General features: G+C 38.5%; 1 protein-coding gene across 37 annotated transcripts in view; it reads left to right on the top strand.

The window, feature by feature from the left end:
- Positions 1-17444, top strand: part of PTPRD (protein tyrosine phosphatase receptor type D) — a 2318035-nt gene that overhangs the window by 2281592 nt on the left and 18999 nt on the right. For all 37 annotated transcript variants that reach the window (XM_030814138.1, XM_030813761.1, XM_030813755.1 and 34 more), the window contains 4 exons: positions 7729-8014; positions 8440-8618; positions 9240-9366; positions 10709-10834. In XM_030814138.1, coding sequence (XP_030669998.1) covers positions 7729-8014; positions 8440-8618; positions 9240-9366; positions 10709-10834 — 718 coding nt within the window. The remainder of the gene's footprint in view (positions 1-7728; positions 8015-8439; positions 8619-9239; positions 9367-10708; positions 10835-17444) is intronic.

The raw sequence follows: 17444 nt of genomic DNA, 5'->3' as shown, positions 1-17444 counted from the left end.
GGCCTCAGCCTGAAGCACAGGGTTATGCACCCCTTTTTTTAAAAGATATTTAGAAAAATCTGTCTCAGTGCTTGGCAACTACTCTGACAGAAAACAGATAAAAATAAGGGTGGTTTATCAGTTTTGCTGTTCTTATCATGTTTCAAGTTGAAGGCTGTTGAAATGATGAAAAACAAACAGCACTAAATAGGGTTCCGTCATTATCACTGCAATGGAGAGCTGAGTTTTTCAGGATCAAAGAAAAATGCATTTGCTTTTAGAAGTACAATCCTTCATTTTGAGAGGTGCACTGCACTCAGATACTGATGGGTGAACAAAAAAAAGAGTAAATTGCCGAAGGAAACAAAATAAATATATGCTGCTGTGGGAACTTGGAAATTCAAACAAAAGTAGGCTGGGATACTTTTAAAAGCTCTGAATTTTCAACATTCAATTTCTTAAGGGAAAAAAAAAGTGCTGGAGGTTTGTTATTTCTCAGCAATTAGAGTGAGGCATAAGCACAGGTTGTTTGCATCTCATCAAATTGTAAGTATTACTTTATCTTTGTAAACATGTATCAAAGGAATTTTCCCATGCTGGGGGCTTCAGGGAAATGTTCCCCTATGTGTTATTGATCTGGGAGAGGGCTTCCTATTTTTAAAGTTTTTTTTTATTTTTATTTTTTAATTTTGTCACTCGAGTTGAGCACCTTCAATTCCCCTGGCATGGAAATTGCCAAACAGTAGAGACAACGAAGCTGTTGTCTTTTCCCTGGAGGAAAGCACCAACTGGCATAAGGATAATAACCAGAAAACAAAACTAAAGCAAGGCAGTTGCTGAAAAAATAGTTATAAATTGTCAAAAGAGTCCAAGGAGGAATAAATCAAAAGGAAATGTTGATCCAGGATGCAGCAGTTGAGGTGAATCTTGAAGGAAAGTACGTGTCAACAGATGAGAAGGAGGTAGAAGATCCAGCGTCACAAACGCCCAGAGGTGGGAAAGCATAAAACATGTTTTATTTGAACTAGTGCTGAGGGACAGCCAAGAATCTTATAATAAAAATATTACCTGAGGGCCCTGCGATTTTAACAGTGAGACCAGTGCCTAAAGCATATCTAGATGAAATTTTTGAACCTCCAAGTTAAAGAAACAACCCCCAATTACTTGGGGCAAAAATTACTATTAAAAGACCACAAACCAGACTGGCCTATGACTTTGTCAAAGGACAACAAAGACCATGAAGCAATGTATTTAGAGTTTGAAGGGATAATATTGGAGCCCAGTAATCCTGCACAAAGCCAAGTTGTTGGTCGTACGTAAAGAAAAAAAGAAACCCACAAAGGGTTTCTCAGATATGTAAGTCATCAGAAAAAGTAGCATCCATGCATATGTTATATAAAGCATTATTCAAAGACATATTCCAGCCAACCAAAAGATGCATCAAAATAAACTCAAGAATAGATGAGCCATGTCAGAAAGATAAACTGAAACATGTAAGGCAGAATTATTCTAAATAAATGCTGCTGATGTGGTTATAAGTTTAATAAAAATGTTATAGCCAGTCCCTAAAATGGAAAATAACTATGTGGAACATGTCCTCTTTTTCCCTCACTGCCTTTCAGCCGGTGGCTTTCTATTGGTTATTCAAATGTGCTATTGTCTATTCTAGCACTTTTTTTTAGGATATCTTTTCAAAAGCTCTTCCACCCTCTTTACTTAGCAAACGGTTACTTGACCTTTAGGTATTGCATTAATCTGCTGGGACTTCCATAACAAAATACTCCAAACTGAGTGGCTTAAACAACAGAAACTTACTTTCTCACCATTCAGGATGCCGGAAGTCCAAGATGAAGGTGCTGGCAGAGTTGGTTTCAGGAGAGGCCTCTCTTCCTGGCTTTTAGATGACTACTTTCTCACTGTGCCATCACATGGCCTTTCCTCTGTGTGTGCATGGAGAAAAGGATCTCTTGTGTCTCTTCCTCTTACAAGGACATCCATCGTGTCTGATTAGAGCTCCCACCTTGTGACTTCATGTAACCTTAATTACCTCCCTAAAGGCCCCTGTGTCCAATACAGTCACACTGGGGGTTAGCGTTTCAACATATGAGTTTTGAGAAGACACAATTCAGCCCATAACAGATTTCAGTTTCAGTGGCACTTCCTCAAAGGTGCTCTACCAACATCCTTCACATTTGCCTCACAGCGCCGCTTGAGATTTGTAATTAGATGTCTATTCATGTGATTATCTAACGTCGAATTCCCCCACTAAACTGTAAGCTCCGACAGGAAAGATCACGTTTGTTTTGCTCATTGCTTCTTCGATGCCTCAGCACATGGTAGGCACTCAGTAAATGTTTGTGGAATAGTAGGCGACAGAGTCTTATGAAAATACAACAAATATGGACGGAAGAACAAAGTTAGGAACTCTTTCCTGTTTGTCCCTGGATGGTGGGAATGGATGCTTTAGCATAGTCATGTGTGCTGGTAAATGTGTAAAAACCTGCTCTCTGGGGAGAAAAAAGGTAGTATTTCCTGATTTCTTTGGTGTAAATATTCTCATGGATGATTTCAAGCTACAAACATGAGGTCACTAGAGAGAGACGATCACCAGCACATCATTAGTGTAGTCCCCCCTTATCTGCAGGGGATACGATCCAAGATCCCCAGTGGATGCCTGAATCCCCAGAGAGTACCAAGCTCACTTGCCATCAGTAGTGACATGTTTCTGTTCATGTCTTTCACCCAAAATGTAATGCCTTTTTCATCTTAACTAAGTGCTTATCACATACTGTGGCTGTAACTTTTGCAGTTTGAGGTGCAACAGCAGAACAATCATGAATTTCTTTTTCCTTCTTCACAATTTTACATATAGAAGATTGATTCTTACCATAGATCTTAGCAACCTCGGCATACGATTTCTCTTTCTTTCCTTATTGAGAACTTTCACCTTTTCACTTAAAGGAAGCACTTTGCAGCTGCTTTTTGGCATATCCAAATTTCCCGGATCACTACTCTTGCACTTTGGGGCCATTAAGTAAAATAAGGGTTAGTTGAAGACAAACACTACAATACCAGGGCAGTCCATCTGATAACCGAGATGGCTACTAAGTGACTAACAGGCAGGCAGCCTGTACAGCATGGATACACTGGACAAAGGGATTGATTCACACCCTGGGCTGGATGGAAAGGGAGGGCTTGAGATTTCACCACACTATTCAGAAAGGTATGTCATTGAAAACTTGTTTATTTCTGGAATTTTCCATTTAATATTTTCAGACTGTAGTTAACCGCAAGTAACTGAGATTGCAGAAAGTCGAAACCACAGATAAAAGGGGACTACTGTATATGATGTTTTCACCTCAAGAGCATAAAATAATTTGGAACAATGAAGAACCAATGAGTTTTGAATATTACCTTTATTTTTAATATATTTATTTCAGCAAATAATCCCTGAAAACGTAAGGATTGGCTTTTGCTAGCTCTAGCACACCACTGATGGGGAGTTGAAGAAAATCGTGGAGTTTGAATACATAGCAATTTATAATTTATTGTTTTGCAGGGTAAGAGGCAAAAAGAGTGTAAGATGATTTTTCAGTTTTAAACCTGAGTGTCAAGGAAAGCCTGAGAGTGGGAGGAGCAGATTTGAAAGGAGAAGATGCTGATTAAGCTTAGAATCTTTATTTTTGATAAACTTGAAGACGGTTTGAAATATAGATCTCCACTTGTGCTGAAAAAGAGAGGCATCACTTTAGGAATCCTTTGGAGACTACTAATGAGAGAAAGAAGGACAGAACTTTTGGAGCATTATCTACATTTTGGGGACTGGCAGAGATATGTAATCTGAGAAATTGATACAGATGGAAGAATCCAGAGAGGCAGGTAGAGAATTAGCACTGGAGTCAAATAAAAAAAACAAAATGAAACATACTGAGGCACAGTCTGAATGGATGCCAGTAGATTTCTGAAGATGACATTTAGAGTTCATCTTTGATTTCTATTTCAAACGTGGTAGGAATTCTACCCTGTTACAGAATCAATGGAACAGTGATACAGGATCATGATACAATTATTTTGGGCTGATTTCGTGTACTACCTGTTTTGGATTATTTTGTGTCTGGAGTAATGACACAATCTCCACCCTTGCTACCATTAACCCCAAGGGAGTATCTGATGTTTCGCATACTCCCTTGACTAGTGTCCTTAAAACCAAGGATAAAAAGCTTTTCTAGGAACCTGCATTAGGGATTGTCACATGCTGCTAATGAAATATTACAGACAAGCGGGCTACAGAAAAGTCACCATATTTGGCGAATGACTGCTGACCTAAAGGGTGGAAAGCACTGTGAAGCACTGGGGGTGCTGGGAAGAGGGTGCTAAGTTTTAACACCTCAGAACCTGCATTTGAGTCTTCTCTGCTATCCAGGTATGGCGTGGATGACTGTAGGACTTCAGGGCAGTTCCCAAGTGTTGTCAGAGAAGGGGAAAGGAAACCAACATTTACTGAATGCTTCTTAGGCATCAAGCACTGTGGTAGGAGGGCCCTTGCCTGCCGTCTCATTTGCCATGACGATAAATGTGAAAGCAGAAAGCTCCTTAGGTATAAGGCGCATTTATTAGAAAGAAGGCAGAGGAAAGGAAGAGCAGCTTGAGCGAGTAGATGAAAGCAAGATTTTAAAAGCCAAAACTCAAATGTTTCTGAAGTAATCGTGTCATAATTTTCCCAGCATTACATTGCCTGTTTCTTGTTGTCAGCTTTAGAGGCTGAATGTTAAAATGGAGTTTGTACCTAGAAAGTAACTGCCTTTTCCATTATGTTTGCAAAACACTTGGTATATTTAATTTAGCCCTTAAGACTTACTTACTGGATAATTAGACTTACTAAAAAATTAACATTAATAAGAGTTAATTGTCACTATCATGATTTAAGAAATATGGGACTATAAGGAAGGGGTTAAAATGTCTTTCTCAAGGACACACAGCCATTGATGTCTGAAGAGGTACCTTAAGCCTCAAGGTCTTCCTTCAAGCTAAAACACTTATTTAATATTTAAATCCCTCAAGAATTCTTCACCCTAGAAAAAGGTAACACATTAAGTTCCAAAGGTCAGCTCCTCCCCTATCTTCCATACGACTAGCAAGATTTGGCGTGTAACAATATTTTGGATTTTGGGGAAAAAGATAGGTTTTGTTGAAATCATAGCCTCTGTTATTTCTTTTCATCCCACAATTCATGATTTGGACTCACACATATTTGATTTTTTTCCCTTATTTTTTGGGAAAAGAAATCACCATTATGAAAAGGTTGATACTGTTTAGAGTTGGAGTTATTCCTACCAATTTTGCAAGATTCTGTCATATCTTTCTGCCAGAATATAGAACCATGCATCATCCAGACATTCGAATGGTCCCTGATGCATATTTTGAGAAAATAGTCCTGCCATTATCTAGAATTGACTTGATGTATAGGGCTCAGTTCTAAGGTTTACAGTGTGGTTTCCACCGGGAAGAACTGCATAAAACTGTGTCCATTAGAAACGATTCACAGCTGCAATGAAGACAATTTAGAAAGACAGCACAGAAAGAATGAAAGATGTTACTTGGAGTCTCAGGACCTGCCAAACATGGAGTATGAAAGAAACCCAGAAAGACAAATCTTTTCCAGGTTGAGTCTGACTTAGGTTCCTTTAACTGCAATCTGATGGCATGTCAGGAGACCAGCAAAGAGACTACTTAAAGTGATTTTCCTGTCTCTTTATTCCCGATCAAACACTATGCAGAGCAGTCCTCGGGTACTCCTTACGTAGTTCCAAACCCTTGTCAAATGTAGGATTTTGCATGGTCTGAAGAGTCCTGCTTCCTAAGTAGGCTTACCTTACCGGGACGGGCTGCTCATTACTGGAGGCCCCTCGAGCCAGTCACTAATTTGTTTACTTATTTCACAAACACTGTTGAACACTTACTGCATGCTTTGTGTAGGGCACACGAATATTTTTTTTAATGCAGTTCCTGCTCTTAAGATGTATGCTATTGTTTTGTTTATGGATGGCTGCCCTAAATTAATAATGTAATTTGGTTAGAATTGTAGTAAAGAGGGGTATTTGAGGGCAACGAGGGATATGAGGCAGAGGGTGATTAAAACCACCTGGGAGGGTAGGAATGGGGAATATCAGGGAAAACTTGCCATCTAACAGGCTTCTTTAGAACCAACTAAATAAAAGGAGACTTCATGGATCTCAAGGAACTGGAACCACCAGGCTGACTTCGCTCTATATTAATGTTTGCATCAGGTTACCAGTTGGTCTGTGCTAAGGTATGTGCTATCATTTGTAGGACTCTTAGAAGGCTTTTGCATGATGTATCAATGTCATGTCAATTTGTGGGTTTATACTTGGGATTGGATTCTTAGCATCAGTATTCAGGAGCCCTCTGGCATAGGACATAAAAAAGTAACCTATTTTAAAGTAGTGGTTATATCAAATTCCCAGCTAGTTAGCCCGGTCTACAAACCACAGAGCTCCTGTATGCAAGCTAGCTTTGATATACACTGTTCAGCAGTTAAATTAAGGTATTATTTTGTTTTAAAAAAAATTATCTCTTACTGCCTTGCAGCCACTATGATACCAAACAGAAACTGCCATTTCAGTTGAGACAGGCACCCTGGTGAGCATTAACTCATTTGTTTTGGAGTTCTGGTATCTTCGTTGCACAGGTGCCTTGCCAGACCTATGAAAATTTCACATGTAGCTCCCAGAGCCAGCAGTGTCCGTCCTTTGTTCATGCTATAACATCTTTAATTCCTCATCCTTCCTGTCCTTCAAGTCCTACTTCAAATGCCACATCATATACAAAACTAATACATCCTTCTTCTTTCTTGTTTAGAAATAGCTGTGTATATAGTATTATGTGCCTTCGATACACTCTGAACTCCTTAAGAGATAGCATCTAAGTCATCTTTATGTCGTATCCCCTATTTCACTTAGCAGAGTACTTCATTGTTTATTGAATGAAGAAATGGATAGATCAATGAGGGATGGACAATAAATGAACACATAGATACACAGATGATAGGAAACATAGCATGTAGCAAATGAAGGAGGCTGTCTGTTGCCTGTTACCTAAGATGGTAATACATACCTGTTATATACCTATTCCTGTTGATGACGTGTTTAGCAGCCTGATAAACACGCATGATCAGGAAGAGAAAGTATTTTGGATTGAACCATACTTGACACATAAATGTCCTCAGCCTGAAGGGTTTGATAAATAGGAAGCATGCGAGGTTTAGCTTGAGATTGTAAAAACAATCTTTATATTTTGTACATGGAACGAAAACAGACTGAGAGAGTTTGCAAGAACTACAGCCTAGTCAGATCTGGACCAATATATAAAACTATCTTCTAAATATGGACAGACTAAATGTTTGTATTTTTTTCATAATGACTTCAAAAGTGTTCAAAATAATGTTCACTTTGTATTGCATGATCAAGGAACATAGTGATTATGGATTTAATATCGTGTACCTTTTAAAACTAAACTAGTTTTACTCAGTCTTTTGTTCCCTGTCCTCTGATTATGGTGTCTAGATAATACTTTTGACTTTAGAGTATTACAAAGTCATCCCAATAGCTATTTGAGCAGAAGTAATGGATGTAAGATCTAGTTAATAAGAATAATGAAAATACTTTTATTATGTATTGATTTTCTGATAGGTGTATTTGGGCTTTTCTTCCCTCTTTATTTTCCTCATAGTGCGGGAGTTGGCCGGACTGGTTGCTTCATCGTCATAGATGCCATGTTAGAAAGAATAAAGCATGAAAAAACTGTAGATATTTATGGCCATGTAACTTTAATGAGAGCCCAGAGGAACTACATGGTTCAAACAGAAGACCAATACATCTTTATCCATGATGCACTGTTAGAAGCAGTGACCTGTGGAAATACCGAAGTGCCAGCTAGAAACTTGTATGCCTACATTCAGAAGCTGACACAAATAGAAACAGGAGAGAATGTCACAGGAATGGAGCTCGAATTTAAGGTATGGTATTGGATGTGATGTGGTTATTCAGGAGCAAGTCATTCTGGGTTTGTCTTTGAGTTGTGGCTTTACTTTAACCTTTCAAATTTGTGAAGTACAAGATTCATTTGACCTTTCCCTCAGGTGTATGATTATAAAATGTATTCCTCCCCTTTTCCTCTTCTATTCTTTGCTTCCTAACAATATCTTGAGCCCTTATGTCTCCTAATTTGAGACTATACTTTCAGAAAATATATAGAAATCCAATAGGCTGTAGAGAGTGATTAGGTAGATGTGAAAAGCAGTACAATTTGAACAGTCATTTACTTTAAGTAAACAAAAGATTTATATCTAAAAGGGAAATCTGGGGTACATTCCATTCAAACCGTAGGTGAAAATGATCTTTGTTGGGTTTTTCCTTTTTTTTTTTTTTTTCTATTCAACAGCGTCTAGCCAGCTCAAAAGCTCACACCTCAAGATTTATCAGTGCCAATCTTCCATGTAATAAATTCAAAAATCGCCTTGTTAATATTATGCCATATGAATCCACAAGGGTATGCCTGCAGCCTATCCGTGGAGTAGAAGGATCTGATTACATCAATGCCAGTTTTATTGATGGATACAGGTATCTACTTTTGCTCCCCTGACTATCCAAAGCCTTGATATTTACATGTGCCCTAGTTTCATAACCAGAATAAATTTCATCTCCATTCAAAGACATTTTCTTTCTGCATAGGTCATCATTTAGTCCCTTGGTATTTGTTTTTTTATTATTTTGGATGGGAGTAAGAAGTAGTAGTTATGAAGTGTTTAATCTGGCCTTCTGCACTCTTCTTTCATAAGCCAATTGGATTTGTAAGGAGTTAATAAAGAATCTGTTTTGTACCATATTTCATAAATTTAATAGATTGTGTGAGAATAATTTCTAGAAAAGGAAGCTGCACATCTAAGTGTTTCTTAAGTAATTTGTATGACACATGAAATTGAGCTATTAGCATTGCACTAAAATTCAAATAATAATGATAAAGACATACATCATAATATTAACAAGCAATTTAGTTTGTGAAGTCCCCAAAATGTATTAAGTGCTCTTATTTGATTATGTAATCTTAGCAGGAATTTACTGCAATTGCATTAATAATATGTTTTCATTCTTTATTACCAGGTTGATGTTTATATATCCAGTGTGAGCTTTTGCATGTTCTCTAAATACTGTAACACATTCTCTTCATTCTGTATAATTCAGACAACAGAAAGCCTACATCGCTACCCAGGGGCCCTTGGCAGAGACCACTGAAGACTTCTGGCGGATGCTCTGGGAACACAATTCCACCATAGTTGTGATGCTCACCAAGCTGCGTGAAATGGGCAGAGTAAGTGTGTGGCCCTTGTGTGTCTCCTCATAAGACATTTACTCTATGGAGAAATGAAGACTTTGCTTCAATAACTCTTGTGCTAGTTCATTTGTTTTGAAATGCAGTGTACTCTGGACATAATCCGGACCATCATTCCTTGTTAGTTTCTAAATTTGTAAAGCCACATCAAGTTTTTAAATTTATGTGTTTTAAAGAAAGATCTAGTGATTTGTTTCCAGTGAAGCATGGAGACAAATGAGTAGCAGGTGTCCCCGTTTGACTTATGTCGGACTCTTAGCGTATTCTTTCTTATTGCCTTTTGTTCTGGACAGGCTAGAGTTTGATGTGCCATCATTTCTCTGTATGAAGGAACTTGACTTTCTTTTCTTCCTGAGGCAAATTCTTACTTGCCTACCTTTCACTCCCATTGAATAGTGTTGGAAAGCAACATAGATTTTCTAAGGATATAACCTGGTAATCCCAGATCCACTTTTGAAAAAATGTGGTTTTTTTTTTTGAAATACACATAATAAAATGGTATTAGAAACACTTAAGTTTTCTACTATTAATACTACTCTACCATTATGACCTAATATTATTTAGAGATACCTCTTAGATTGACTTGATGTAAGCATTTTTTCATATTTGCTTCAGATATTTTCTTTCTGTCTTCTTTGTGTAAATTAAATAGAAGTGCAGCTAAAGCCCAACTTTTAGAGCCCCCAGAGAGAACAAAAAGAATATCAGACTAGGAAAGTAACTGACTTACTCTGATTTGGCCAGTGACTCTGCAGGGTTCAGCCGAGTCATTAAAATGGCTTGGGCCCCCCATTTCCTTGACAAGTAAGATTGGAACAAATCAGTTCAGAGGTTTCTTTCTATGTCCATACTGATGGTTCTCTTCATTCCAAGCCATAGTGGTGTAAGTATGCTGTGGTGGTGCAATGTGTTATTGTCATGGCCAGCATTGTCCAAGGACTGATGTAATTATTTGGATAACTTGTAGGTATGAAGATGCTTACCCTATCAAAGTATTCAATTCTCAATTCAACTCGTGTATATTAAGCAGCTACTATCTGCCAGGGACCGTGCTGGATGCCATGGGCAAATACTGAACCAAAGGGTTTCCCTATGAAGGGAGCTCATGGTTTCAAAGAGAAAATGAGTCATATGCAATTGGAATTGCCTTGAATTTTGAAATTTTATTAATGGGATAAGGAAATTAGATATAGATAGATGATAGATAGATAGATAGATAGATAGATAGATAGACAGACAGACAGACAGACAGATAGATAGATGATACACAAAATGTTCTTTATACTTTGCATAGTTTAACATTAATCTTCTCTCCTTTTAGGAGAAATGTCACCAATACTGGCCAGCAGAACGGTCTGCTAGATACCAGTACTTTGTTGTAGATCCCATGGCTGAGTACAACATGCCACAGTATATCCTAAGGGAATTCAAGGTCACAGATGCCAGGGTAAGTTGGCACAGTCTTCAACTCTTAACCATTAGCTGAAAAGCAGTCTAAGATACCTCTCTCTCTCTCTCTCTGGGAGAAGCACTTGCCACTTGACTATCAGTCATCCCAAAGAGAAATCACTCATTCTGGAGAACGTTTTTGTTTTTTTTGTGTTTAATATGTAAGAGTAACTTTTCCTCTGTCTGGCAAGCTTTCTCACAAACCTTAGTTTGGCTTTCATTCAAACATAACATCTGGCAGCTCAACCTTGGGGATGCACTTGCTGAGTGTTTGTGCTGGGAAGTGTTTACTGATTGGTTGGCTGTGCTTACATTCACCTTCTCAGCTCATTCTCTTTGGAGTTTTTTTGACTTCTTCATTACTTGAGGCTGTAAATCTGTTGTTGTTTTGCAAAGCCCTTTAGGTCATATGGACCCAGAGGTTAATTTGGTGTGATTTTAAAACTGCAAAGCAAATGGCATTCTTTAGAAAAATCTGACAAGCTTTGCACATTCTAATTTGATTCCTGGCATGGCTTATTCCTCAGTGTGCTAATGTGTCTGTCCGTGAGAGCTGTGCTCCCATGACCCTTGTTGGCTAATTTTCATTCTGCATTTCTTATCTGGATTGTTGAGTCCAAGGTTCAGTCCTGATGTAAGATGTTCTGTGCATAAACTCTAATATCTTTGCCTTTGGCCACTTTCAACCCATGATTACAAACACATCTTAAGGGAGACCAGGTCAGTTCAAAGACCTGCCTTGTATTTGGAACTGTCATAGTGGGTGGGTTGAATAAAACTCCAGGGTAAGACTATTTAGTTGAACCATTTTTTTTTTTTTTTCTGGAAAGCAGCTTTCTCCAAACTTATGTTTGGAGATTGTCTGCTAATCCCCAAAGCCTGGCCCTGGCTGTTGACCTTAAGTGAAAGAGAAATTGGTTAGCAGGAGGATTGGCCTAGGTGACAGACCTGTTAATCCCAGAAAGTTGTATTAACTATTCTGAAGGTGACTGTATTCAAGGAAGTAGTTAAATCTCTAGGTGTTGAGTGTGACCTGCCCCATTGTTTAAAAAAAAAAAATAGTGCTCTTTCAGAATTTGAAGCTAGGTATGTGAATGAAAATAGAAAGTGCATTTTGAGTAAACTCACCAACTATTCCTGGTGATAAAGAAAAGGGACCAGGCCCCACCAATGGCAGAGACACCTTTCCTACTCCACACATGCACAACTTAAATCTGATCCAATAAACAAAAGGAGATTGAAACCGGAAGTTGCTCACCTTTTTTTTTTTTTAAAGTCTCCCTGTGATTGTATAATTTTCTTAGCTACTACATTTGCTGTTTGTGCTCCTGGAGTGTAAGTTCTGGATACATGTGCAGAACATGCAGGTTTGTTACATAAGTATACACGTGCCATGGTGGTTTGGTGCACCATCAACCCATCATCTACATTAGGTATTTCTCCTAATGCTATCGTTGCGCTAGACCCCAACCCTACAACAGGCCCCAGTGTGTGATGTTCCCCTCCATGTGTCCGTGTGTTCTCATTGTTCAACTCCCACTTTTGAGTGCAGTGTTTGGTTTTCTGTTCCTGTGTTAGTTTGCTGAGAATGATGGTTTCCAGCTTCATCCATGTCCCTGCAAAGGACATGAACTCATCCTTTTTTACGGAATACTCACTATAGTATTCCATAGTGTATATGTGCCACATTTTCTTTATCCAATCTATCATTGATGAGCATTTGGGTTGGTCCCAAGTCTTTGCTATCGTGAACAGTGCTGCATTAACATACCTGTGCATGTGTCTTTATAGTAGAATGATTTATAATCCTTTGGGTATACACTCAGTAATGGGATTGCTGGGTCAAATGGTATTTCTGGTTCCAGATCCTTGAGGAATCACCAAACTGTCTTCCACAATGGTTGAACTCATTTACACACCCACCAACAGTGTAAAAGCATTCCTGTTTCTCCACATCCTCCCCAGCATCTGTTGTTTCCTGACTTTTTAATGATCGCCATTCTAACTGGTATAAGACGGTATCTCATTGTGGTTTTGATTTGCATTTCTTTAATGACCAGTGATAGCATTTTTTCATATGTTTGTCTGCCGCATCAATGTCTTCTTTTGAGAAGTGTCTGTTCATATCCTTCGCCCACTTTTGTTGTTGTTTTCTTGTAAATTTGTTTAAGTTCTTTGTAGATTCTGGATATTAGCCCTTTGTCAGATGGATAGATAGCAAAAATTTCCTCCCATTCTGTAGGTTGCCTGTTCACTCTGATGGTAGTTTTTTTGCTGTGCAGAAGCTCTTTCTTTGGTTTAATTAGATCCTATTTATTTGTCAATTTTGGCTTTAGTTGCCATTGCTTTTGGTGTTTCAGTCCTGAAGTCTTTGTGTATACCTATGTCCTGAATGGTATTGCCTAGGTTTTCTTCTAGGGTTTTTATGGTTTTACCTCTTAGGACTAAGTCTTTAATTCATCTTGAGTTAATTTTTGTGTAAGGAAGGGATCCAGTTTCAGTTTTCTGCATATGGCTAGCCAGTTTTCCCAACCCCATTTGTTAAATAGAGGAGCTTTTCCCCATTCTTGTTTTTCCTCAGGTTTGTCAAAGATAAGATGTTTGCAGATGTGTGGTGTTACTTCTGAGGACTCTGTTCTGTTCCATTGGTCTATATATCTGTTTGTTTTGGTACCAGTACCATGCTGTTTTGGTTACTGTAGCCTTGTTTGAAGTCAGGTAGCACAATGCCTCAAGCCTTGTTCTTTTCGCTTAGGATTGTCTTGGGTTTGTGGGCTCTTTTTTGGTTCCATATCAAATTTAAAGTAGTTTTTTCCCATTCTGTAAAGACAGTCATTGGTAGCTTGATGGGGATAGCATTGAATCTATAAGTTACTTTGGGCAGTATGGCCGTTTTCACAATATCAATTCCTCCTATCCATGAGCATGGAATGTTTTTCTATTTGTTTGTGTCCTCTCTTATTTCCTTGAGCAGTGGTTTGTAGTTCTCCTTTAAGAGGTCCTTCACATCCCTTATAAGTTGGATTCCTAGGTATTTTATTCTCTTTGAAGCAATTTGTGAATGGGAGTTCACTCGTGATTTGGCTGTTATTGGTATATAGCAATGCTTGTGATATTTGCACATTTATTTTGTATCCTGAGATTTTGCTGAAGTTTCTTATCAGCTTGAGATTTTGGGCTAAGACGATGGGGTTTTCTAAATATACAATCATGTCATCTGCAAACAAAGACAATTTGACTTCCTCTTTTCCTAACTGAATACCCTTTATTTATTTCTTTCTCTTGCCTGATTGCCCTGGCCAGAACTTCCAATAGTGTGTTGAATAGGAGTGGTGAGAGAGGGCATCCCTGTCTTGTGCCAGTTTTCAAAGGAAATGCTTCCAGTTTTTGCCCATGCATTATGATAGTGGCTGTGGGTTTATCATAAATAGCTCTTCTTATTTTGAGATACATTCCATTAATACCTAGTTTATTGAGAGTTTTTAGCACAAAGTGGTGGTGAATTTTGTCAAAGGCCCTTTCTGCATCTATTGAGATAATCATGTGGTTTTTGTCATTGGTTCTGTTTATGTGATGGATTACGTTTATTGATACGCATATGTGGAAGAAGCCTTGCATCCCAGGGATGAAGCTGACTTGATCGTGGTGGATAAGCTTTTTGATGTGCTGCTGGATTCGGTTTGCCAGTATTGTACTGAGGATTTTTGCATTGATGTTCATCAGGGATATTGGCCTGGAATTTTCTTTTTTTGTGTGTCTTTGCCAGGTTTTGGTATCAGGATGATGCTGGCCTCATACAATGAGTTAGGAAGGAGTCCCTCTTTTTCTGTTGTTTGGAATAGTTTCAGAAGGAATGGTACCAGCTCCTCTTGGTACCTCTGGTAGAATTTGTCTGGTCCTGGACTTTTTTTTGGTTGCTAGGCTATTAATTACTTTCTCAATTTCAGAACTTGTTATTGGTCTATGCAGAGATTCAACTTCTTTCTGGTTTAGTCTAGTCTTGGGAGAGTATGTGTCCAGGAATTTATCCATTTCTTCTAGATTTTCTAGTTTATTTGCATAGAGGTGTTTATAGTATTCTGTGATGGTAGTTTGTATTTCTGTGGGATTGGTGGTGATTTCCCCTTTGTCCTTTTTTATTGTGTCTATTTGAGTCTTCTGTCTTTTCTGTCTATTTTGTTGATCATCTTTTCCAAAAGCCAGCTCCTGGATTCATTGATTTTTTTGAAGGGTTTTTCGTGTCTCTGTCTCCTTCAGTTCTGTACTCTTCTTAGTTATTTCTTGTCTTCTGCTAGCTTTTGAATTTGTTTGCTCTTGCTTCTCTAGTTCTTTTAATTGTGATGTTAGGTTGTCGATTTTAGATCTTTCCTCCTTTCTCTTGTGGGCTTTTAGTTCTATAAATTTCTCTCTACACGCTGCTTTAAACGTGTCCCAGAGATTCTGGTACATTGTGTCTTTGTTCTTGTTGGTTTCAAAGAACATCATCTTTATTTCTGCTTTCATTTTGTTATTTACCCAGTAGTCAGTCATTCAGGAGTAGGTTGTTCAGCTTCCATGTAGTTGTGTGGTTTTGAGTGTTTTTTTAATCATGAGTTCTAATTTGATTGATTGCACTGTGGTCTAAGAGACCGTTTGTTATGATTTCCATTCTTTTCTTTTGCATTTGCTGAGAGGCGTTTTACTTTCAATTATGTGGTCAATGTTTGTTAGAATAAGTGCAATGTGGTGTTGAGAAGAATGTGTATTCTCTTGATTTGGGGTGGAGAGTTCTGTAGATGTGTATTAGGTGTGCTTAGTCCAGAGCTGAGTTCAAGTCCTGAATGTCCTTGCTAATGTTCTGTCTCATTGATCTGTCTGATATTGACAGTGGGGTATAGGTCTCTAAGAACTTGCTTTATGAATCTGGGTGCTCCTGTATTGGGTTCACATATATTTAGGATAGTTAACTCTTCTCTTCTTTGTCCATTGATCCCTTTGCCATTATGTAATGGCCTTCTTTGTCTCTTTTGAACTTTGCTGGTTTAAAGTCATCAGTTTTGTCAGAGACTAGGATTCCAACCCCTGCTTTTTATTTTGCCTTCCATTTGCTTGGCAGATCTTCCTCCATCCCTTTATGTTGAGCCTGTGTGTATCTCTGCGTGTGAGATGGGTCGTCTCAATACAGCACACTGATGGGTCTTCAATCTTTATCCAATTGGCCAGTCTGTGTCTTTTAATTAGGGCATTTAGTCCATTTACTAAGGTTAATATTGTTATATGCAAATTTGATCCTGTCATTATGATGCTGGCTGGTTATTTTGCCCGTTAATTGATGCAGCTTCTTCATAGCATCGATGGTCTTTACAATTTGGTATGTTTTTGCAGTGGCTGGTACCGGTTCTTCCTTTCCATATTTAGTGCTTCCTTCAGGAGCTCTTGTAAGGCAGGCCTGGTGGTGACATAATCTCTCAGCATTTGCTTTTCTGTAAAGGATTTTATTTCTCCTTTGCTTATGAAGCTTAGTTTGGCTGGATATGCAATTCTGGGTTGAAAATTACAGTATTGTTAAACAGGTAACCTTTAAACGAAGTCAGGCGGTCTTTCCGCCAAATAGAAGGCATTTGCATACATGACCTCTTCTTGCTATTAAAAGCAACTGTGGTCAGAAATGAAATCCCCAGGACATTCAGAGGAGAAGAAATCTGTATTACCTAGCCTCTGGGTCTCCTTCCTGTGCTTTCCAAATCTTTTCCAGAAACAGAGGGAAGTAAATCATGCTTCCGTGGTAACCATCCATAAGGTACTTATGGGGCCAAATAGTTTTCTCTATTTATTTCTCAGTATTCCCACACACTTGGTGTCATCTTCCCATTTACCTCCATCCCCAAATAACATCAGTCAGGAATCTGGCATGTGCCTGTGAAAACCACCAGGCAAGGTGATGAGTGCTCATCTCACATTGAGATCCTGTCTCTTCTCATATGAGTGAATGATAAAGATTGAGTCCCTGTTCACTTACCCAGAACCTTGGGAACATGCACACATGTATCTAAAAAAACTGATGGGGAAATATGTGTTAACAAAAACAGAAAGGAGGAACAAGTTGAAGCCTGTTTAGTGAGAAGAGACCATTTAGGAGTAGTACCTCTTCAAATGAGATCAGTCTCTCTAAGCTTGGATTATTTCTCTCTGCTGATGAGTCAGGGGAGAAGGTTGATGGGCAATGTATTATTTCTGCTTCTATAAACAGAGGCTCCCTTCCACTTTTCTTGTACTTTTAGAAACACCTTAAATTTCCACAAGGAATCAGAAATGCCTTAGTGTCTTCATTTCCACCCAGATAGATAGATAGATATACTTCATGAGTCAGAGCAATTTTACCTAATCACTCTAAAAAAGAAGGACTGCTCTTACATCTGGCTTTTTTTTCCTACCTTTTGGTTTATCTATGTTAAAGCCCCCCACAGACTGTTAATTCCTGTGGTCAGCCAGGGAGAGGTCTTTTTCAGAAAAGGGCATTTGTTTGCTAATTAACAGTCCTTGATATCCTTGAGGGAATGCTTTACTTCCCACTTAACAGCACAGTCACATGGTTCATGCTATGTCCCCTGCCATGGCTAGAAATTGTA

The sequence above is a fragment of the Nomascus leucogenys genome, chromosome 1a, assembly GCF_006542625.1.
Source record: "Nomascus leucogenys isolate Asia chromosome 1a, Asia_NLE_v1, whole genome shotgun sequence".
NCBI lineage: Eukaryota > Metazoa > Chordata > Mammalia > Primates > Hylobatidae > Nomascus > Nomascus leucogenys.
Note: the sequence above shows the minus strand (reverse complement) of the source record. Positions and strands in the feature narration are given on the sequence as shown.